Here is a 23085-nt window from a genome sequence, read left to right on the forward strand (position 1 = left end):
TTTCTAATTTTGTTGATTTGATTCTTCTCCCTTTGTTTCTTGATGAGTCTGGCTAATAGTTTGTCAATTTTATTTACCTTCTCAAAGAACCAGCTTTTAGCTTTGTTGATTTTTGCTATGGTCTCTTTTGTTTCTTTTGCATTTATTTCTGCCCTAATTTTTAAGATTTCTTTCCTTCTACTAACTCTGGTATTCTTCATTTCTTCCTTTTCTAGTTGCTTTAGGTGTAGAGTTAGGTTATTTATTTGACTTTTTTTAAAGACTTTTTTTCTTGTTTCTTGAGGTAAGGCCGCATTGCTATGAACTTTCCCCTTAGCACTGCTTTTACAGTGTCCCATAGGTTTTGGGTTGTTGTTTTCATTTTCATTCATTTCTATGCATCTTTTGATTTCTGTTTTGATTTCTCCTGTGATTTGTTGGTTATTCAGCAGCGTGTTGTTCAGCCTCCATATGTTGGCATTTTTAATAGTTTTTCTCCTGTAATTGACATCTAATCTTACTGCATTGTGGTCAGAAAAGATGCTTGGAATTATTTCAATTTTTTTGAATTTACCAAGGCTAGATTTATGGCCCAGGATATGATCTATCCTGGACAAGGTTCTGTGCGCACTTGAGAAAAAGGTGAAATTCATTGTTTTGGGGTGAAATGTCCTATAGATATCAATTAGGTCTAACTGGACGATTGTATCATTTGAAGTTTGTGTTTCTTTGTTAATTTTCTGTTTAGTTGATCTATCCATAGGTGTGAGTGGGGTATTAAAGTCTCCCACTATTATTGTGTTATTGTTAATTTCCCCTTTCATACTTGTTAGCATTTGTCTTACATATTGTGGTGCTCCTATGTTGGGTGCATACATATTTGTAATTGTTATATCTTCTTCTTGGATTGATCCTTTGATCATTATGTAGTGTCCTTCTTTGTCTCTCTTCACAGCCTTTATTTTAAAGTCTATTTTATCTGATATGAGTTGCTATTCCTGCTTTCTTTTGGTCTCTATTTGCATGGAATACCTTTTTCCAGCCCTTCACTTTCAGTCTATATGTGTCCCTTGTTTTCAGGTGGGTCTCTTGTAGACAACATATATAGGTCTTGTTTTTGTATCCATTCTGCAGTCTTTGTCTTTGGGTTGGGGCATTCAACCCATTTACATTTAAGGTAATTTTTGATAAGTATGATCCTGTTGCCATTTACTTTGTTGTTTTGGGTTTGAGTTTATACACCCTTTCTGTGTTTCCTGTCTAGAGAAGATCCTTTAGTATTTGTTGGAGAGCTGGTTTGGTGGTGCCGAATTCTCTCAGCTTTTGCTAGTCTGTAAAGCTTTTGATTTCTCCTTCATATTTGAATGAGATCCTTGCTGGGTACAGTAATCTGGGTTGTAGGTTTTTCTCTTTCATCACTTCAGGTATGTCCTGCCATTCCCTTCTGGCCTGAAGAGTTTCTATTGAAAGATCAGCTGTTATCCTTATGGGAATCCCGTTATGTGTTATTTGTTGTTTTTCCCTTGCTGCTTTTAATATTTGTTGTGTTTGATCTTTGTTAATTTGATTAATATGTGTCTTGGGGTATTTCACCTTGGGTTTATCCTGTTTGGGACTCCCTGGGTTTCTTGGACTTGGGTGACTATTTCCTTCCCCATTTTAGGGAAGTTTTCAACTATTATTTCCTCAGGTATTTTCTCATGGCCTTTCTTTTTGTCTTCTTCTTCTGGGACTCCTATGACTTGAATGTTGGGGCATTTAACATTGACCCAGAGGTCTCTGAGGTTGTCCTCATTTCTTTTAATTCTTTTTTCTTTTTTCGTCTCTGCTTCATTTATTTCTACCATTCTATCTTCTACCTCACTTATCCTATCTTCTGTTATCTTCTTATCTGTTATTCTACTGGTGGTTCCCTTCAGAGTGTTTTTTATCTCATTTATTGCATTATTAATTATATATTGACTTTTTTATTTCTTCTGGGTCCTTGTTAGACATTTCTTGCATATTCTCAATCCTTGTCTCCAGGCTATTTATCTGTGATTCCATTTTGATTTCAAGATTTTGGATCATTTTCACTATCATTATTCTGAACTCTTTATCAGGTAGATTCCCTATCTCTTCCTCTTTGGTTTGGTTTGGTGGGCATTTATCCTGTTCCTTTACCTGCTGAGTATTTCTGTGCCTTTTCATCTTGTTTATATTGCTGAGTTTGGGCTGGCCTTTCCATATTCTGGCAGTTTGTCTTTCCTCTTTATTGTGGAGGTTCCTCGCTGTGGGTGGGGTTGGATGGGTGGCTTGTCAAGGTTTCCTGGTTAGGGAAGCTTGTGTCGGTGTTCTGGTGGGTGGAGCTGGATTTCTTCTCTCTGGAGTGCAATGAAGTGTCCAGTAGTGAGTTCTGAGATGTCAGTGGGTTTGGTGTGACTTTGGGCAACCTGTATATTGAAGCTCAGGGCTATGTTCTGTGTTGCTGGAGAATTTGCGTGGTATGTCTTGCTCTGGAACTTGTTGGCTCTTCGGTGGTGCTTGGTTTCAGTGTAGGTATAGAGGCTTTTGATGAGGTCTTATCAATTAATGTTCCCTGGAGTCAGGAGTTCTCTGGTGTTCTCAGGTTTTGGACTTAAGCCACCTGCCTCTGGTTTTCAGTCTTATTCTTACAGTAGCCTCAAAACTTCTCCATCATTTCTGAGTGTTCCAGGACTCAGACACACACCTTCTTGTTTCTTTCTCCTGAGTTCATCACCTGCCCTTTTGCCACAATGTTTGCTGGTATTTTGTTGTGGATTTTTGTATCTATGTTCATCTGTGAATTGGTCCATAATTTTTAAAATTTTGTGTGGCCTCCTAGAATGAATTTGGGAGTTTTCTTCCCTCTGCTAGTTTTTGAAATTGTTTGAGAAGGATAGGTGTTAGGTCTTCTATAAATGTTTGATAGAATTTGCCTGTGAAGCCATTTGGCCCTGGACTTTTGCATGTTGGAAGATTTTTTAATCAGTTTTGATTTCAGTACATGTGATAGGCCTACTCATGTTTTCTGCTGCTTCTTGGTTCAGTTTTGGAGGATTGTACTGTTCTAAGAAATGGTCCATTTCTTCCAGGTTGTCCATTTTATTGGCATATAGTTGCTCATAGTAGTCTGTTATGATCCTTTGTGTGTCTGTTACGTTCTTTTTCACTTCTAATTTATTGATTTGAGTCTTCTCCCTTTTTTTCTTGATTTGTCTCACTAAAGTGTTATCAATTTTATCTTCTCTAAATACCAGCTTTTACTTTTATTGATTTTTGCCATTGTTTAATTTCTTTTTCATTTATTTTGCTCTGATCTTTATCTGTCACTGCTTCCACTTTCCCTCATCTATTTGCCATGAAGTGATGGGACTTGATGTCATGATCTTAGTTTTTTGAATGTTGAGTGTCAAGCCAGTTTTTTCACTCTCCTCCTTCACACTCACCAAGAGGCTCTTTAGTTCCTCTTTATTGTCTGTCATTAGGGTGGTTTCATCTGTGTATCTGAGGTTGTTGATATTTTTCCTGGCAACCTTGATATCAGTATTTTAATTTTCAACAGATTTACCTAAAGCATATATGAGTGTAAGCAAAGAAACTTGAAAATCCTTTCATAATCTTGAAATCAAAATGCCCAGGAACCTTTCATTCACCTTACAGATATGGTTAAAAAATCAGTATTAATCCTCCACAACAACCTCCAAGAATAGTGTTCCTTCATTTTCATACAGTATGTTCTTTTCCTGTATGTGTATGGTCACCACACTGTTAAATATAATTATTATTGATGAGAAATAATTTTAATTTGCTGTAGTTTTTTTTTTTTTAAGACAAGTTTCAAGCGTCAATCATCCTTTTCTTAGAAATTCAAATAGTTTTCTAACAGTTTTCCATTAAGCTTATCCCTAATGGAGGAAGTCTGTAATATAAAACAGAGAACTTCTTCCTAATATCTGTTTCACAAATTGAGATTTTTGCCTAATGGGTTGTATCCAATTCAGACATTTATCAAATCTCTGAAAACTCAGCTCAATTAAAATTATTTAAGTTTATATTTTGGAGGAAACTGGATAAAATACCAAGTGAATACCATCAATGTATTTTGATATCTCAGTCTGAGTCCTCAAATTAGAAACTGCAATTATAAAAAGTAATTTGTAAATTTGAAAAACATTGTTGCTGTGATGTTTAAATGGTGTTACTATGAACAAACACCATGAATATGGAACAGTCATCATTTTTTAAAGTAGGTTTGATTTTAAAGTTAGAATACTAAAGAGTAAGAAGTTTGTCTTGAAGGCTGGTTCTTGAACATGAGCAAAAATGTTGAAGTAGTAGATAAACATGTGGAGATTCCGACAAGGACATTTAGGTGTTCTCAAAACCCCTGCATGTCAGTAACGGGCTCCACGGTAAAAAAAACCCATGGTGTGGCTTCCCTTGTCCTCAGCATCACTCCACCAGCAGGTGTTCCCTGAGTTACCATGCATAGACAGGCGGGGCTCATCCATTGCCCACAGAGGTGTGAACAAAACCAGGGGAAGGAAGGGGAGAAAGGGAGGGAAAGCAGCCACAGAGAACACGTGTGCACACAACGAAGATGCGTGGAGATTGAATTAATCCAGCTGGGGAGGCAGAGGGGCAATTAATTAATACCATCTTCCAAAAAGGTATCGGGTACTCAAAAACTTCCCCAGTGCACTTTGTCAAGAAGCCTTAATATTCACAGGAGAGAATGTGTGTTTGGCACGCCACCTTAATTTCCATCCTGTGTTCCTGCCTCGCAGCGTGAAGCTGGATCCCTGTCAGGCTCCCATCCCAGCCAGGCCGCCTGTTGCTATGCGACACGGAGGGCACCACTTGCCTCCTCGGTTCCTCAGTTTCTTCCTGTCTACAAAGGACTGATCACAGCATCTACTCCAGAAACCCTAGAAGCACCGTCTAGGTTTATTTTTTCCATCCTTTTGTAAACTGCATTGCTGGTTCTACTGAAGAGGTAGGTTCAAGAGCCACGGGATTCTATAAAATGTAAGATGTTTCTAGTTCTGGCTTATGGTTTTATGTTCTAAACACCCATCCGTTCAAATGAAATCGGACACTTAGGCATATTTTCTCTCTCTCAAATTGCAGCTGTCCTTTGGGACCACAGGGGCTGAGGGCAAGGGTTGGTCTTAGGATCACCCTGTCTCTTGCCAGATCCAAGGATTCTCAAGTCCCTCATGTAAAATGATGTGGTTAGTCCCGTATAACCTATGCACATCCCCCGTGTACTTTAAATAGTCTCTAGATTTCCTGAAAGACCTGATTCAGTGTAAGTGCCATGTAAATGGTTGCCAGTGGGAGAAACATTTAAGTTTTGCTTTTTGGAACTCTCTTGAATTAGTATTTTCAGTCTGGGTTGGTTGGACCTGTGGGGACGCATGGATACAGAGGGCTGACTGTATGTGGCAGCTGCAATGTACACAAAGGTTTCTTGACATTATACATTCATTCTAAGGACAGACGTCTATTTTAAATAGAGGAATATTCAGGGAAATCAGGTGACAGGACCACACCAATGGCAGAACTTGGGGAAGGTCTTAATTCACCCAGAAACCTTCCATAGTACACTATTTAATTTTTACCCTATTAATACTGTACTTTCCATAAATGTGTAAAGTTTTGTGTGTTCTATAATTCATTGTCACTTCTAGGCAAGGAGATTCTCACTCACAGCAAAATAATACTCCAAAAAGAACACTCTCATTTTCACACAAGGAAAATCCAGCCAGGTTTCTGTATCTGCATCTGTAAAATTAAAATTGCATCATTTGTCTCAAGACACTGAGAAAGGTACTGAGATCAACTCTGTGATGGTAGCAGGCACAGTTTTAAAAATTAAAAATCCATTAAAGTTAGCTATATCTTAGGATTTGAAGGATACTCTCTCTCTTCTCAAGGGAAGACCTTTGCTTCTATGCAAAGTTCAGCATATCATTCCCAGAAATTCTGCACCCAAGGGAAACTTTATGCTTAATTCAAGTTTGACTTTTGCTCTAGGTGGGCCCAAGAGCCCCTGGAAATCAGCACACCTTCCCAGGCTGGGGAGCACTGTTGACAACCCTCTATCTCTTATCTATCCATCCGCGGCTTTTCCATGAAGGTCAGTAAGTCCTGGTCTGGCTTGGCTGCTAGCCCTGTTCTGCTGACCTTACTGACACTGACGTACCTCTTCTGTCATTTATGAGCCTCATGAAGTTGGCTGCCCAGACATGAGACACTGGACGCCTCCCTCCCCAGCAGGCCTGCCAGAAGGGCTTAGACCTGAGTTTACACCGCAGCAGTCCTAAGGCTCTGAGATGAAGGGCCAGGGGTCCTTGTGACAGTTCACCGGGAACTCTGATGGGAGAGCTGGCCAGTCATTACAGAAGAGTCACCCCCGGGCGGGTTTGATTATGACCAACTTTATTTTCAACCTGCATTGTTGGGCACTTCATGGTAATGTGTTGTTCATCCAATATTGACTTTTGCATACATTTTTAAATCCCCCAAACAATACTTTTACACACAGCGTCCTCCCGACAGTAGTCAGTGTCAGAGATGATTTATCCTGTAGCCTCAAGGATGCGAGGTCTCGATGATGGGCAGGTGTGTTCAGGTACGTCATCACATCTAAACAAGGCTCAAGCGTTTCAGTCCTTCCAGACAGTTATTCGTTTAAAGCAAGAGAAATAAGCTTTGGAAAAGTTCAGTTTTTAACCTCACATGTACCTTTTGTGTAAAAAGCTTCATGCATTTTAAAATGTAGATGTCATGCAGTTCACATTTGTTTGCTCTAAGTACTAAATTGGAACAGATTCAAGAAATCTCATTTTTGGTATATGATTATTCAGTGGTTCTCAGAGTAACCACGTGGAAACTAGACCATCTGAAGGATGGTGACTCGACACACACAGTGAACCCAGGATGCAGAGTCAAATTTTGTCCTGGAAGTTATATAATATAGCAAAGGGCAGAGGTGTCAACGTACCTCAGCAGGGCTCTCTTCTGAGACATGGAGTAACACAGAGGCGAAGAGGCTCAGAGGTTTCTCGTATCAAAGAGGTAATCATTTGTGACTTAGCAATCTTTTATGATAAAAGACTACTATAGTTGAAATTACTTCATTTAAGTCTGGTTTGAAAAACATAGCTTTCTGGATAGAAAGCGTCTGCTTAAGTTTGCTGTTCAGTTCAGTACCTTATTCTGTTTTTTTGGTATGTTTGCAAGTCACATCCAGAGCTACAGATTTTCCACAGTGCTTTTCTGCCTCATTCAAGTATAATAAAAAGTAGAAATCTATAGAAGCTCTAAGGTTAAACAAACTGTACATTATACAAAAATTAACTTAATTTACAGTCAAAAAGTATTGGCAATGCCCTTTATAAATCTTACCAGAGATGCATCACAAAGGATATTACAGTCGACATAATGGTTTGTCATCACCGTACAAATGCCATCTCAATTTACGTGGTACAGAACTGAGCATGTGTGAAACGTACAAATGAAGAATCAGCGTTTTGCACTATATACACTTCTTTCAAAGTAACACTACTGTCAATACTAATCTAAGGTTCAGGATTCTCTTATTGCATATTCATTGTTGCTGAGGCAGTTAGTTATGATACAATAATGCAATATTCATAATTATTTTAAATAAAAACATTTTTCCTGCCAACAGTAAAAAGTTTTTTTTTTCCCCCTAAAATCACCTGGAACATTGCTACATACAATTCTACACAAATACTGAAAAACATGACCTTAAGGCATCTGCTTGAAAAGCAGATGTGCATATTTATATGAACTAAATTATGCAAGAAAAAAAATATTGCACAAAATCCTATATTATTTTCAAGATAAAATATGCTTCTTTCTAAATACACATAATTCCCTATCTTGACCAAATCAAAACATTGACTGATTTGCTCAAAAGAACTCTGCCTCTTAAACAAGACTTAAGAAACAGATACTAACAAATTCCTGGGCTAGACAGAGGAAGGACATCAGTGCTGACAGAGTTTGTAAAAAACCATCTCCTATATGAAGAAATGCTTTGGGGGAATTAGGTTTGGGGTTCATTTTACATCCTTTATGTTCTGATCTACAGCTATCCAGCCAGAATCAAGATCTTGTATGTGAAACAAAATGGAATTCACATTAGAAAATTTTTTCGTGAAAATAATCTTTTCCTGAAAATCCAGATATTCTAGAAAAAGAAGGAAGATCTACTAATTATGACAACAGTCACAGTTTTTTTTCCTCTTCACCTTACTTCAGAAACAATGAATTCATTAGCATTCCTGGGTCTCGTCTGTTAGATACAAGCACAGACTCCACAGCAGCACTGTCACAGACAGCTTTCGAGTGTGTGGGGTGCAGGGGAAGTGTTTGCAGAGAATGCTGTTATCAGGGTAAAGAGAGCAGAACTCCTTGCCGTCGACAGGCGTCCACATGCTCAGTTCATCCTGAACAGAGTGGAGACTGGTCCCGGGTGGTCCCGAGGGGCCGCGTTCAGCACCAAGCCTCGCTGCCTGGGTACAAGGGAGCAGAGGGTGCTGGACAGCCAGCTGGACGAGAACACACAGCTTCTCAGAGCCTCTGAGTCTGTCCTTTAAGAGCAGGTCTCCTAGACAGCAGCATTCTTGCACGTCGTGTAACAGCAGAGAAAGATGGTACAGTGGTTCTGTACTTAGAGCATGTTTTAGTTTAAGCAGCTTTAAAAGGCTTTTTTTTTTTTCGTGACAGAATCTTGGCTGAATAATTCCTAAGCAAAATATATTAACATCATTGTTGTTATTAACAGAGATTCACAATTCCTTTTCCTTTTAACTAGCCCCTGCACAGCAGGCACTCGGCCAATTCTTTTCTTTCCTTATGTCCACTGTTACTGTACCTTGCCTATGAACAGTACCAAGAGTGGATAAACATTTCTTAAACAAATGAGTTATTTTTAATCAGAGAAATAGTCATGCTATATTTTGGTGCCTTTCTAAAATATGCTAAAGTAGGTAGCCATTAAAATATACCACTTAACGACACTTAATGAACCAAGAGTTCCTAAATTCACACGGGACTCTGCTATCCTCTGAAATACCATGGATGCAGTACCTCTAGGGTAAAAGATAGAGTGGGTTTGGGGAGCATGGTGACTGTCTAGAGGCTGCATAAAGACAGGCCCCAGAACCAAAGGTCGGAGTCGTTTGTACAGTTCTGCATAGGACAGGTGTTGCTCCTTCGGGGGAGAAAAATTCAAACAGCAGGGGAGTTTACACATAATAGAAAATATTGTCTAGTTATAATAGAAAATATGAACATAGGAAAGAGATAACAGTTATTTCAGAACTCACCTTAATGTCCCTTCATTCTCCATACAGCCGTGATACAGGGAAGTCTAGTCTCAGAGCAGACTTTGAATACTCAAAATGTTAACAGTTTGAAATAGGAATACTTGCTGAGTTTTTGTTTTTAACGTGGACTATCAGAGCTGATTCTGTATGTTAAAATAAGGCACAAGTCCAGCTTAAAATACCTTAACACAAATGTGATTTGTCGGTGGGTGACTGTCCTCACCATACACCGTGGTGAAACACCCGGGGAGGTGACTAAGAGAAGAACTCACATTTCTGAGGCTCTGAAGCTTATTGGGTAAATGGGACTAAAACCCAGATTCTATCAAGGCTACACTCACAGTGATCCCATTCTCCAAATGGAGAATTCTAAAGGAAAAAACGCCTCATTCCAATATTCGTAGTCAAGGACTATTTTACATTCTTTTCAAAAATTATGAAGAATATCTGCCCAGCAGATTGACAACCATAGTTACAGTTTTTCCTTCTCATTTAAAATAGCTCTTCTGATAAATGGACTTTTTTATATACTTAAATAAAATGGAATTTTGTAATGAGTATATAAAGGCAAAATTTAACAAGAACCTTGAATCTTACTTTTGTGTTAAAAAAAGGATTACAGACTTTTCCCCTTAATACTTAGAGTTCATCCTTATAAGGAAAACAAGATCTGTCTTCCTTCATATACATGAATGCATAACTGTCCTCCCAAAGTATATCCATTTAGATTTTGGAATCTACTTTAAAAAAGAAAACCTTGGTCATTTTTCTCAAATTATTTAAAGACTGATCTGAATAAGTATCTTAAGAAATGTTTTTAACAAAGTCTCTTCCAGGATCTTGACTGAAAATTAAATTCTTATTTCAGTAAATATTCTAGAGCACAGTTTTTGACAGGAGTTCTTGACTGGCTTGTCAAACCTTTCCTAAAATGATAAATTAAGAAAACAATCATGACTGGGGATGCACAGAGTACATGTACTGAACAAGCGAGCAACCAAGGAACCACAACATCACTTGTTTTTTTCCTGATTGCTTCATGACTGGCTAGACTCATAGGAATAATCAATGCAGGAATCCTTCTCAGAACTTCCCAGTGTGACAGTGAATTTGAGGGAGGAGAGACCACGTCCCATGCAGAAGAATTCCAAGTAATGTGTGTGGATACCATGCATCAGACCGGAAGCACAAGCCCCACCCCAGGGAGGCCGTGCGTGGTGTCTCCTCCAGGAGATGGCAGGAGGACCGGAGGGAAGGCGCGGCTTTCCCGGGAGGAGCCCGACCAGCGCTTCCTCAGCCGGCTGACCCCGGCCAGCAGCAACGTCCGCAAGCCCCAGGGGCAGGCTGGGGTGACGGAGACGGCACTTTTCTGTTATGAGCCCCTCCCCGGGACCCACGGCCCCAGCGCGACCACAGCAAAAACGCTGGACAGGTCTAGCAGCGGCGCGGCCGACAGCAGACCCGCCCTGTCCTCCTCGGAACCACCCAGGTCGTCAGAGACCAGGAGGGGCTAGAGACGGTCACATCCAAGAGGAGCCTGAGGAGGTATGACAGCCATGGGTAAGGTGGGCCCGGGCGGGATCCCGGGACAGAAACGGGATGTGAGGGGAGAACCAAGGAAATCTGCGTGAAGCACGGCGTAGGAACTGTGAAGACGTACTGCACGGATACAGGACCTTAAACGCCGCGGACGTGCTGAGCGGAGAGACGCGGGGACGCTACCCTGGCTCCGCGTGGGGCCTGCAGATCTACAACTTGCAAAATACAAAGTCAGTCATTTTAGCGGTAAGTCGGAGATGTCATGAAGCATTCTGATAGAGAATTATTAGTTAGGGGAAAAACAGACAAGCACATTTTTCAACTAGGACACTTTGTTTCATCTGGCTTTCTGGGGTGACTCCTAGTTAGCGAAGGCAAAGAGAGGCTGTGAAGAAATTTAAAGTGTCGTTTGTAAACAGCAGTCATTACTTTCTCATTGTAATTCAGCACTTCATGGATCTCACTCAGTGGCAGGTAAATGTGTATACCTTTATACTTTTTGGAAAACATGGCTGCAGTGTCCACCAGAGAGCTTTTAAACTTTGAAAAAATGAATTCTGTCCTTGATTTGATGAATTGAAAAAGGCATTATTGCTCTGCAGAACACATAACTTATCTTTCAGAATTTACATGGAATCCCATAAATTAGGTTAAGTATGCTTAATATAGGCTTAAGATTAAGGCAATTAGTGGGTCAACAGTTTCAAGCTAGTTCTGATAGGTTTTGATATCTTGGCCAGGTCATGCTCAACCAGCTTAGTACAGTAGCTCCTGGTTATGTGTGCGGGTTAGATGCATACTTAATTTAAATAAGTGGCGTTAAGCACCGAACACTGGGAAATCGGATGTTCAATATATACTTGCAACATACATACATACAAACTCGTACCTGACTGAAGAGCACAAGAGGAGAATTAGCTTTACGTTTAAAAAATCAATGGATCATCGACATAGCATGAGACGAAAGCGCGGACAGTAAGTGTCCCAAATGAAAAACAACTTCAGACAGCAGGAAGAGTCGCCTTTCCGACCACTGCTTGTTTACGACACGGGGTGGTGGGCTCCTGAATGTCTCCGTGGAAGGCTGGGTGCCTGCAACAGGCACTTCGTTCACTGACTAAGCTTGGTTTCCGCTCGCCCTCCCTCCTGAGACGTGCAGGTCTTGTTGGAAAGCAGACGTGATGTGACACAAGGACACCACCTCCTGAAGCAGCCCAGACCCCTCTGCGGTCTCTGGAGCTTCTTTCCCTTCTTTCTCCCAGGGAACACACGTGGACAGGCGCCGCCCCAGGCCCGGCTCCGGCGGGTCTTCCACAGTCGGGCTTAGCGTTTCCTTCCTCCCCGTAGGGGGCGCTCCAGCGCCCGGAAGGGGGCCCGGCTGCCCTGGCGCCGGGGGCTGGCTCCCTGCGCCGAGGGGTCGCTCGCCTGCCTCCTCCTCCAGGATGAACAGAGGGTCGGTGCCCGCGCTGGAGGACAGCCGCTTCCTGGGCGAGGGAGGCAACTGCCGGCCGAGCAGGGCGCTGTCGTCCTGGCCCCGGTGCCACCCAGCCTGGTCCCCGGAGCCGCTGCACAGCAGGGCCAGGTTGCTCTCGCTGGGTGCGTTGGATTTGTTCTAAGAGGAGAAACGACACATTTAGAAGAAACGGAAGGCACGTTACTTCAGTAATATTCCTTCCCATTCTGAAATCTTTCTCTTGCCAGGCTTGGAACTCGAAGTCCCGCCCCAAGGAGACATAGCCGCGACGGTGGGTTCAGAACACCGCCCAGGGCCCAGGGCTCCAAAGACAGGCACGGCGTGAGACGGGCACGTGCAACTGTCGCCTGCAGAGTTCAGCCCGCATGGTGAGTGTCGGCGAGGATGTGGAGAAGAGGGTGGGAGTGTACACTGATGCAGCCACTTTGGACATCAGCATGGACGGGCCTCAAGAAATTAAAAACAGAACTATGATGTGCTGCAGCAAGACGCAGTACCGCTACTTCGGGTGTGTGTCCACGTGTTCACTGCAGCACTGTTCACAGTATAGGCAAGCTGCGGGAACAGCTAAATGTCACTCACAGGTGAATGGATAAAGAAAATGTGCTGTGATTATCACTCACCTTTTTAAAAAAGGGGAAATCCTGCCATTTGGGATAATATGGATGCTGCTAGTGGCTCAGATAGTAAAGAATTCTCCTTCACAATGCAGGAGACCCGGGTATGATCCCTGGGTCAGGAAGATCCCCTGGAGAAGGGAATGGCCACCCACTCCAGTATTCCTGCCTGGAGAATCCCACAGACAGAGAAGCCTGGTGGGCTATAGCCCATGGGGTCACAAAGAGTTGGACATGACTGAGTGACGGGCCCTGCACTAAGTGAAGTAAGTCAGGACACAAATACTGCATGATCTCACTTCTCTGGGGAATCCAGTCAAGCTCGTATGTGTAGAGAGCAGAATGGGAGGGGTGGTCCCCAGGTGGGGAGGGAAGGTGCAGGAAGGCCAGGGCTCAGTCACGAGGGTGGCGAAGCTCAGGGACCTAGCATGTGGACCGAACTGGAAAGAAGGCAGGTCTCAACTACTTTGGCTTCAAAGAAGAGGAAAGAAAAGTGAACTCTGTGAAGTAAGGGAGGCTAATTAGCTTGCCTGTGGCCAGTACTTTGCAGTGTGTGGGCAAACATCAAATCATGCATCTTAGATGTGCACAACCTCTGTCATTACACTACAGAAAAGCTGAGAAACAGAAAGGATTTGCAAAAAAATCCTACCAGATAACTCAGAGAACAAGCCAACTCTTATATAATCAATGCCAAGTTCTGGAATTATTACAGTCAGAACAGGGTAGAAATTACTTCTCTCTCTCTCTGTTGTGTTTTTAAAGAATCCAGTTCAATCTGTTTAAAGTCTTAGGCATTTCTGAAGCAACACAGTGAAACATTACTTGAATTCATACCCTTACTAAAATGTTGTCAACAGCCAAAAAATACAGGAAAAACATGGGAACATTTCACATTTGAAAGTTCTGGAGAAAGACAACTATAAAATTAGGTTGTAGGGAAATAACTGCTTGACAAAATAATTTGTTAATGATGAGAAACACTAGCATTTGATTGGATTTTTGTTATAGAAATCATGTCTTAATGATTAACTCTTACGATATTTTTGGAGTTTTGACACTTACCTTCACATCGGACAACACAGTGAGGTGAGAAAGTGTTCATTTAATGTTACAGGCTGGAAACGGACTCACCGTGGGCTTGTAGTCTATCTCGTCCATTGATCTGAAGAAGTCCAGGCTCTTGGCCACTGCCAGCTTCCCCTGGTCCGAGCTGTGCGTGCTCAGCGTGTCCAGAATCTCACCCAGCAAGTCCATCTCACCCGGGGAAGGAGCCTTTGCTCTTGGTTCAAATGAGTCGTCACTTTCGTAGAAGTAAGCAGAAGCTTCTTCTCCATCTTCAGAGGACAACCTGGAGAAAAACAGGACACGTGCTTAAAACCAACGTGATACTTCTGTGGAGGGACAGTAAAGTGAGTAACTGGTTCATGGCCAAACTCTTTATAGTGACTGCTAAGTCGCTTCAGTTGTGTCTGACTCCATGCAACCCCATAGACGGCAACCCACCAGGCTCCTCCATCCCTGGGATTCTTCAGGCAAGAACACTGGAGTGGGCTGCCATTTCCTTCTGCAGAACTAAAACCTAGCGTGGTCGATTAAATAAATACTTAAAAGTAGGAGGCTGTTCTTCTGTCACCAAAAGAAAACTCCTACAACATTTCAATAAACCTAAAGATCTTATTTTGCAACTTCTCATGGTTGATAGCCAAAATTTTCTCATAGTGATATACATAGCAATTCAAACACTGGAAACCTTGAGTGTGTGCACTGAGAACAAACAGCAGTTTATGGCTCCCTACCCATCTGGAAGCACAAGCAGGGCTTTTCACAGTCTGATTCTGGGGAGTGTGGGGGCGACAGCCTTAGAAATATCAGACTGAACGCCTGGGACTTTCTACATTCTGAGTTCATTTTCAGTACTTTCGGATGGTTTTCCTTTATTTATTCACTTGTTTTGGAGAATGCACATTCCTTTATGTAAATAAAGATATACTTAATGGGGGGAAAATTGATTCTATCATCCCCAAATAGCTTACTTAACATTGTTTTAAAAGTTCAACACACAGTACTATTATTTCCCTTATTTTTTATTAGTTTTTACCACTTTCATGAAATTTTCCTCTTCTGATACCTCCCATGGACTGAGGTCCTGCCGCCCCTCCCCCAGATCTGGTTTGTTTCAATTAACTCCTTCCACTGTCCTGATGTTCACCTGCCCCTCCTCTTCAGTCAGAGGGGAGGCGTGGGCTTCTGTTTGCCCTTGAACACTCCCCTGGGTATTTCTGCAGACATCACTGCTTCCAGGTTATTTCAGGCCTATCTTGCTTTCCCATCTCAAGATTCGTCTCCTGTGAACCTCCCACTAGCCCTGGATCCTCCTGCTGAAGATGAGACCGTGGGGAGCAGAACCTTTTCTCCAGACATGCACGTGGTCTGAAATATCTCTTGCAACCTAGGGCTTCGGCTGAACAGAACATGCAACCCACAACTTACTTGCTGGCTCTCTCGGCGTCCTCCTCATCGTCAGCATCTAGGGCTCCGTCCAGGCTCTTCAGAGGCCTGAGTCGTGACTGCAGAGAGGAGTCGACACACTGGCGTGAGGAGTGAAGATACTTTAAATACTCCCAGAAACTTTAAACAGCATTTTGATACTTGATATGGTAAGGAAGGGCTTCCCTGGTGGCTCAGATGGTAAAGTGTGTGCCTGCAATGCAGGAGACCCAGGTTTGATCCCTGGGTCGGGAAGATCCCCTGGAGAAGGGAAAGGCTACCCGCTCCAGTACTCTGGCCTGGAAAATCCCATGGATGGAGGAGCCTGGAGGGCTATAGTCCATGGGGTCGCAAAGAGTCGAACACGACTGAGCGACTTCACTTTTTCTTTCTCATGATAAGGAATACTTCTTAAAGACATACGCATTCAGGGCTTTTGAATATTACCTAGTAACCTGGAGGATACCAGGCAATATTGATCTGAATGCTTTCTTGCACCTCAAACCGATCAACAAAGTCCCTGGGCTGAGTGTATCAACACCTCTGTCCAGTCCGTCAGGGCCTGGTTTGGGAAGCCTTGATTTACAGTCACTCCACCAAGCACTCGGCCTCCACTTTCTATAATAATCAACACCTGAAGCCTTGTTTCTTTTATCCCCTACCCCACTCTCCCTCACGCCCAGTATTTTACAGCAATGCTCAATCCCGAGTGTGTGTCTGAGTCTCTCGGAGATGGTAAAGACGGAGGTTCTGAGTTTCTGCATCTCTAACTCTTCGGTGAGGTTGGTGCTGTTGGGTCTGGTGGTCACACTCTGAAGAGCAAGGTTTTGAATCAAGTCCAGGAAAACCCATCATTTCATCTGTAAATACGTCACTATGTATCTTAAAAGATATTTTTTAGCATTACCATAGTTACTAATAATTATTTAATATCTCACATTCCCTTATTACTCCAAATACATTTTAGTGAGTTTATTTGGGCCGGAATCTCAACAAGGTAAGCACCGTATTTGGCTGAGATGCCTCTCGTCTCAGAGGACGACCCCTTCTATCTCCTCTGCCCCCGTGTCTTCTGGGACCTTGACTGTGTCATTGTGCCCTTATTTCCTGTAAGCTGGCAATTGCATCCGGAAGCTTGGCTGCCTTCCATTTCTGAGTCTTCCTCTGTTTCTGGCAGGCATGCCCATGGACATTGGTACGTGTTTCTCAGCACATCATGGCAGGAGGCACACAGTGGCTGGCCCGGGTGCCACCAAGACTGACGAGTGGTTTCAAGGGTAGGTGGCCTGGAGCACCCACTACACATGTGACCAGTCTTTTACTTGATGGGTTTAGCATCCAATAGTTATACTTTTCAAAAGCGGCGCCTCTATATTTGCTTGCTGGGATTCTATAAAAACTTTGTCCTATTAACTATTTGTCTATTCTGAAATACACTGTGCCCTAGGAAAACAGGGTAATCCCTTCTTTCCTCATATGCAACAATGTTTAGTGCTGAGCTCAAGTTGTAACAGTCTGTAAAGGTGAGCCATGAGGGGGTCTTTAAAAGTTATCATTTGTACATATTTGGTTTGGCTCCAACCATCACAGTTATTACTCTTCTTGCTGTTCAGATCTGTCCCATTTTTACACTACGCCATAACCATGCTTTTGAAATAGTGGCCTTTTTCAGGTTCATCTTAAAACACCTACAGGTTAGATTACGTGCTGCTGGGCATTCATGTCAGATTAATCCAGAGGTGGGGACAGCGCAAAAGGCCGGCACAGAAAGAAGACTGTCTGCGAGCTGACCGTTGTTGAAGCTGTATGAAAGGTACCTGGCATTCTTATAAGCTTCTCTTTACTTCTGTATGTTTGAATCAGAGAAGGACTACAGAAACAACCACAGTCAACAACATGGTAATAAGTACATACCTATCAATACGCAGTTTAAACATGAACAGCCTAAATGCTCCAATCAAAAGACACAGGGTCATACTGAGTAAAGTCAGTCAGAGAAAGACAAGTATCATGATGTCACTTGTATGCGGAATCTAAAAAAATGGTACCGACAGATTTATTTACAAAACAGAAATAGTCACGTATGTAGAAAACAAACTTATGGTTATAGGGGGTGGGGAAGAGGGCGGAGGGATAAACTGGGAGGCTGGGGATGAAACACACACCACTACACATGAGACAGGTGTAATAAGGACCCACTGTGTAGCACGGGAGCTCTATTCAACCCTCCGTAATTACATGAGACAGGTGTGATAAGGACCCACTGTGTAGCACAGGGAGCTCTATTCAGTCCTCCGTAACGGCCTATACGGGGAAGAATCTAAAGAGTGGACGTGTGTATATGATTCACTGTGCTGTAGAGCAGAAATGATCAACACTGTAAATCAACTATATGCCAATAAAAATTTTAAAAATAAGCAAATAGCATCTGACAATAAAAAATATATATTTATGTACCCAACACTGGAGCACCTAAATATATAAAGCAAATATTAACAGACGTAAAGGGAGAAACTGACAGTGATACAGTAATAGTAGGGAACTTACAACAGTGGACAGATCATACAGACAGAAAATAAGGAAACACACTGGCTTTAACACATTAGACCACGTGGACACACAGAGAACGTTCCACCCCGAAACAGAAGACGCATTCACGTGCACATGAACATCAGACATTCTCTGGACAGATCACATGCTAGGCCACAAAAAATCTCAAATTTAAAAGGACTGAAATACCAAAAATTCTTTCTGAACACACTAGTAGAAAACTGGAAACCAATTACCAGAAGAAAACTGGAAGCAGCAAAACTCATGAAGACAAAGCAACATGCTACTCATCAACCAGTGGGTCAATGAAGAAATGAGAGAAAATGTCAGTAAAGTGCTCGGGAATAGAAAGTGAAAAACATGGTTCCCAAATTGATGGGATGCAGGAAAAGCAGTTCTAAAAGGAAAGTTTATAGCAACACAGACCTACCTCATGAAAAAAAAAAATTCATATACACAGTCTATATCTAAAACACCTAGAAAAAAGAAAAAGCCCTTAGTAGAAGGAAGAAACCAATACAGATCAGAGCACAAATGGAGACTATAAAAACAGAAAAGATCAATGAAACTAAGAATTAGTTCTTTGAGAAGCAAACAAAATTGATAAACCTTCAGCCAAAACCATCAAGGAAAAAACGGGCCCAAATCAATAAAATAAGAAATGAAAGAGAAGTTACAACCAATATGAAGACTCATGGGACTACTACAACGTCTCATATACCAACAAATTGGACAACCGGGAAGAAACAGATAAATTCCTAGATGCAAGCCCTCTTCCGAGTCTAAATGGGGAAAGAGACAGAAAATCTAAACAGACTAATTACTAATAGTGAAACTAAACCAGTAAAAAAAAAAAACTCCCAAAAAACAAAAGTCCTGGACCAGACAGAAGTCTTCACCTATTGGTAGGTGAATTCTACCAAACATTTAGAGAAGAGTTAATAATACCTATCCTCCTCAGAGTACTCAAAAAAAAAAAAAACTACAGAGGCGGGGAATGCTTCTAGACTTATTCTAAAAGCCAGCATTACCCTGATATCAAAACAAGACAAAGATATTACAAAGTAGAAACTGAATTCTATTTTTTCAAAATAGAAAATTACAGGCTAATATTCCCGATGAACATAGATGCAGAAATCCTCAACAAAATACCAGTAAACCAAATCCAAGAATACATTAAAAGGATCATATACCATGGTTAAAGGATTTCTTCTAGAGATGCAAGAGTGGTTTAATACCCACAAATCAATCCATGGGCTGACGAGTGACAGAAAGGAAAGAATGAATAGATAAATACGTCTTAGAACCCCTGCTGGGAATGTGTAGTAAGTTTCTGCAGAATTTTGGTAACTAGCAATGTTATTTGGGACTTGGAGTATCACTTGTGGCTCAGATGGTAAAGAATCTGCCTGCAGTGGGTTTGACCCCTGGGTCAGGAGGATCCCCTCCCTGGAGAAGGGAACTGCTAACCAATCAAGTATTCTTGCCTGGAAAATTCCATGACAGAGGAACCCGGAGAGCTATACAGTCCATGGGGTCACAAAGAGTCGGACACGACCGAGTGACTAACTCTTCCACTTTACAAGTTTACGACGTGTGAGTTAAAGAGAAATCTGGGAAATGGCCTAGAAACACAACTATCACTTACAAGATTATTTCTCTGGGAAAAATGTATTTTACCCACTCCCTCCAGAACTCACAACATATGTGTCACAATCCTCTGATTCTAAAGACAAGCTGTTACTATTACACTGACCTCTGTTTACACTTTTATGTCAGCTGTGGGTGTTGCATTTAATTTTTGATTAAAAACAAAACAAAAATCAGAGACTATGAGGGAGCTGGAACTTCATGCTGCTGTTTAACAAATTATCACTGACTATGCAAGAAGATAATAAACATGTAACTTAATATGTACGTTTATAGCATACTTTGCAAAGCACTCTCTTTCACACACTGGGCTAGGTTCTGAGAATATAGAGTTGAATCAGGTTGAGTCTCTTTAGCAGCTCTAACAAACCCCACAGTAAGTCTGGAGGGACACCAGGGAGGCCCCATCACTGCTCAAGGTCACATACCTTATCAAGAACAAGAGCCAGAAAGAGGAACCTGGTCTGCTGCCAGCCCCCTGTTCATCTTCCACAAATTGCTTTCACATTCTCCAATCTGCCTGCGCATACCGCAGATTCTCAGTTACTGTTTTGCTAACTACAGCTTTTTCTCTTCTAATGAAGCTCTCGCTTTCCCACAGTCTAAGTCATTTAAATCCTAAGCATTTCCCAAATACCTCTGAATTTAATTTCACATTTTCTAGCCAGGCCAGGGTTCTATCAATTTCTACATACACAGGGGTGTTATAAACAGTGTACCTTACCACCATGACTTACATAAGTTTTCACAATAGAATGAGAATTAGAATGAGAAACAAAATTGGTTAATATAATGCTTTGCTTTCTACGAGTGTTCAGTTTTGGCTAACCTAAATAAGCTTCTAATTAGCAGCTATCACATAGGTAGATTCAGTAATTCACTAGGAGCGGCAATCTCCATACACGGAATGAAGTTAAGTGTCCAAACCCACAGTGAATGTGTCAACTGCTTGACTACTTCATATCACATAGCTGTTAAAGTCACACACAAAAAAATGAGGAAAATACTTACACTCTGATCAACATTAAGATAGAGGGAAATGAGAGCATATGTAACAAAAGCACCATCAGCGCCGGAGCTCACATGAACCCAGAGTTTCTCTCCATCACCGTTTCCGGTGGGTTTGGACTTGGGTACGGTGCTTTCAGAATTGTCTGCAGCACCCCAGGGACATAGGGCACAGGCAGAGAGGCCTGGTCCCAGTTTTATAAACGGGAGTCTCTGATGGGGAACTGGCAGGAGGTCAGCTTAGACTGCAGACGGTGCGCTGTGTGCCCTTCAGGGTGTGGACTGCACACAGCTGACTCCAGGACACCTTCATCTGGACTCACGAAGCACAGGTGCAGCATCACTGAAAATGTGCGCACGGAATTAGACAGACAGCAAACTACGACTAGGAAGCGAATACAACCTCACACGCAGAAAAATGAAAACTAGATACATTTTAGTACGACTGACTACAGTTTTCAAAAACCTGTGTGTTATTTTTCTAACTATAATGATTAATAGATCCCATTGGAATGGATTTTGCATACTGTAAGTACTCAGAGAAAACTATTCTCTTTCAGGTCTGGATAGGAACTTCACAGTAATGGGTGTCCATTGGGAGAGTTCCCAAGGGTCAATGAACATTTCATCATGAGTTATTACCGAGAACTCCCTGAAATACGTGCCAAGACAGTCATTAAAAAAAAAAAAAAGTTGCTCAGTCGTGTCCGACTCTGTGACCCCACGGACTTGTAGCCCACCCAGCTCCTCTGTCCGTAGGATTTCCCAGGCAAGAATACTGGAGTGGGTCACCATTCTCCTCCCCAGGGGATCTCCGGACCTAGGGATTGACCCTGGGTCTCCCGCACTGCAGGGCGATTCTTTACTGCGTGAGTCACCTGAGTCAGTTGTAACAGGGCTTATAATTGGGAACTAGGAGCTTTTTAAAAAAAAAAAAAAATTTGAAATAGATGGAGAAAGCTATAAGCAGTCAACATAGAGAAAAAGTGAGAAAAAGAAAAATTAAGTTAATTTCTGTCTTTAAAAAACCTGCATAAATATTATTTTCAAGTGTGTGCCAAAGGACGTGACACGGTGCCCACACCTGGAAAACCAGCCCGTGTGCCAGGCAGCCCTCCCCACCCCCCACGCCGGTCACCCTGCATCTGCTCCGTGCCGTTACGGAAGCTGCTGTCCTTTCTGCTCCATAAATTTTTATGAAAAAGGGGAAAGATTTCTTTCCTTTTTGATCGGGGTACTACTAATAATTGCAAGGTTTCTTTAACTTATTGACAAAAGAAAGCAGACTGTAGTCCTGTGTTTTGTTCCTCTTACGTCTGGGGAGCATTACTAGCCTGAAACGACAGTTTCTGCGTGTACACTTGGTTCCCTCTGCTCTGACCCACAAGACGTCACCGAGGCCCCACCTCCCAACGCCTGATGCCTGCTGGTGTCACTGCACGTGGGGCCTTTTCACAGAAGGTGCCCCTGCCTTCCAGCCCCCACTTAATGCTGGTCCCCTTCTCTCAACCCCACTATCTCTGTCAAGACACATCCACTCTCGTGTGTAAATCTGTAACTTAACACCCGCATCTAAACCTCTTTCCTCTTGCCTTGTAGAGCAACAGTCTCTGAACTGCTGACAGAGACATCTTTTAAAAACTACCATATGACCCAGTAATTCCACTACTGGGCATATACCCTGAGAAAACCATGATTCAAACAGACACATGCACCCCGATGTTCACTGCAGCACTATTTACGGTAACAAGGACATGGAAGCAACCTAGATTTCCACTGGCAGACGACGAATGGATACGGAAGTTGTGGTACGTAGATAACAGTGGAATAGTACTCGGCCATTAAAAAGGAACTAATGTGAGTCAGTCACAAACTGAGGTGGATGAACCGAGAACCTGCTGTGCAGAGTGAAGGCAGAAAAACAATCATCATATATTAACACATCTTTATGGGATCTATAAACAGAAAAATGGTACGGATGAACCCATTTGCAGGGAAGAAATATGGACGGAGATGTAGAGAACAGATTTGTGGACACAGGGGCTTAAGGAAGAGGGTGGGATGAACAGAGAAAGTACCACCAACATACATACACAACTGCATGTGAAACAGAGCCGCTGGGGACCAGTATGTGACACAGACAGCCCAGCGCGCACCCCGCGACGACCTAAGGGGGTGCCCTGCAGGCAGGGGACGCACATACAGACACACGCACGGCTGATTCACGCTGCTGATGGCAGGAACCAGCACGACGCTGTAATGCAGCTATCCTGCAGTGAAAAGAATAAATCAAGGCACACACGCCGCCGCCCCCCTCCTCCTCAAAGGAACCCTTCAGTGGCTCCTCACTGCTTCAGGGTAAACCTCCTCTTCCGCACACTTCCAACCATCTCCCCTCCCGGGCGTGCGT

General features: G+C 42.5%; 1 protein-coding gene across 12 annotated transcripts in view; it reads right to left on the bottom strand.

The window, feature by feature from the left end:
- Nucleotides 1-6409: 6409 nt before the first annotated feature.
- The window catches only part of DENND1B (DENN domain containing 1B), a 280306-nt gene continuing 263630 nt past the window's right edge, over nucleotides 6410-23085 (bottom strand). For 8 of the 12 annotated variants that reach the window (XM_070768713.1, XM_070768716.1, XM_070768709.1 and 5 more), the window contains 3 exons: nucleotides 15471-15568; nucleotides 14112-14328; nucleotides 6410-12498 (listed from right to left, as the gene is read on the bottom strand). In XM_070768713.1, coding sequence (XP_070624814.1) covers nucleotides 12004-12498; nucleotides 14112-14328; nucleotides 15471-15568 — 810 coding nt within the window. In that variant the 3' untranslated portion in view covers nucleotides 6410-12003. The remainder of the gene's footprint in view (nucleotides 12499-14111; nucleotides 14329-15470; nucleotides 15569-23085) is intronic. The other 4 variants (XM_070768714.1, XM_070768710.1, XM_070768712.1 and 1 more) reach the window with 1 other exon arrangement.

Source organism: Bos indicus, chromosome 16 (assembly GCF_029378745.1).
Source record: "Bos indicus isolate NIAB-ARS_2022 breed Sahiwal x Tharparkar chromosome 16, NIAB-ARS_B.indTharparkar_mat_pri_1.0, whole genome shotgun sequence".
NCBI lineage: Eukaryota > Metazoa > Chordata > Mammalia > Artiodactyla > Bovidae > Bos > Bos indicus.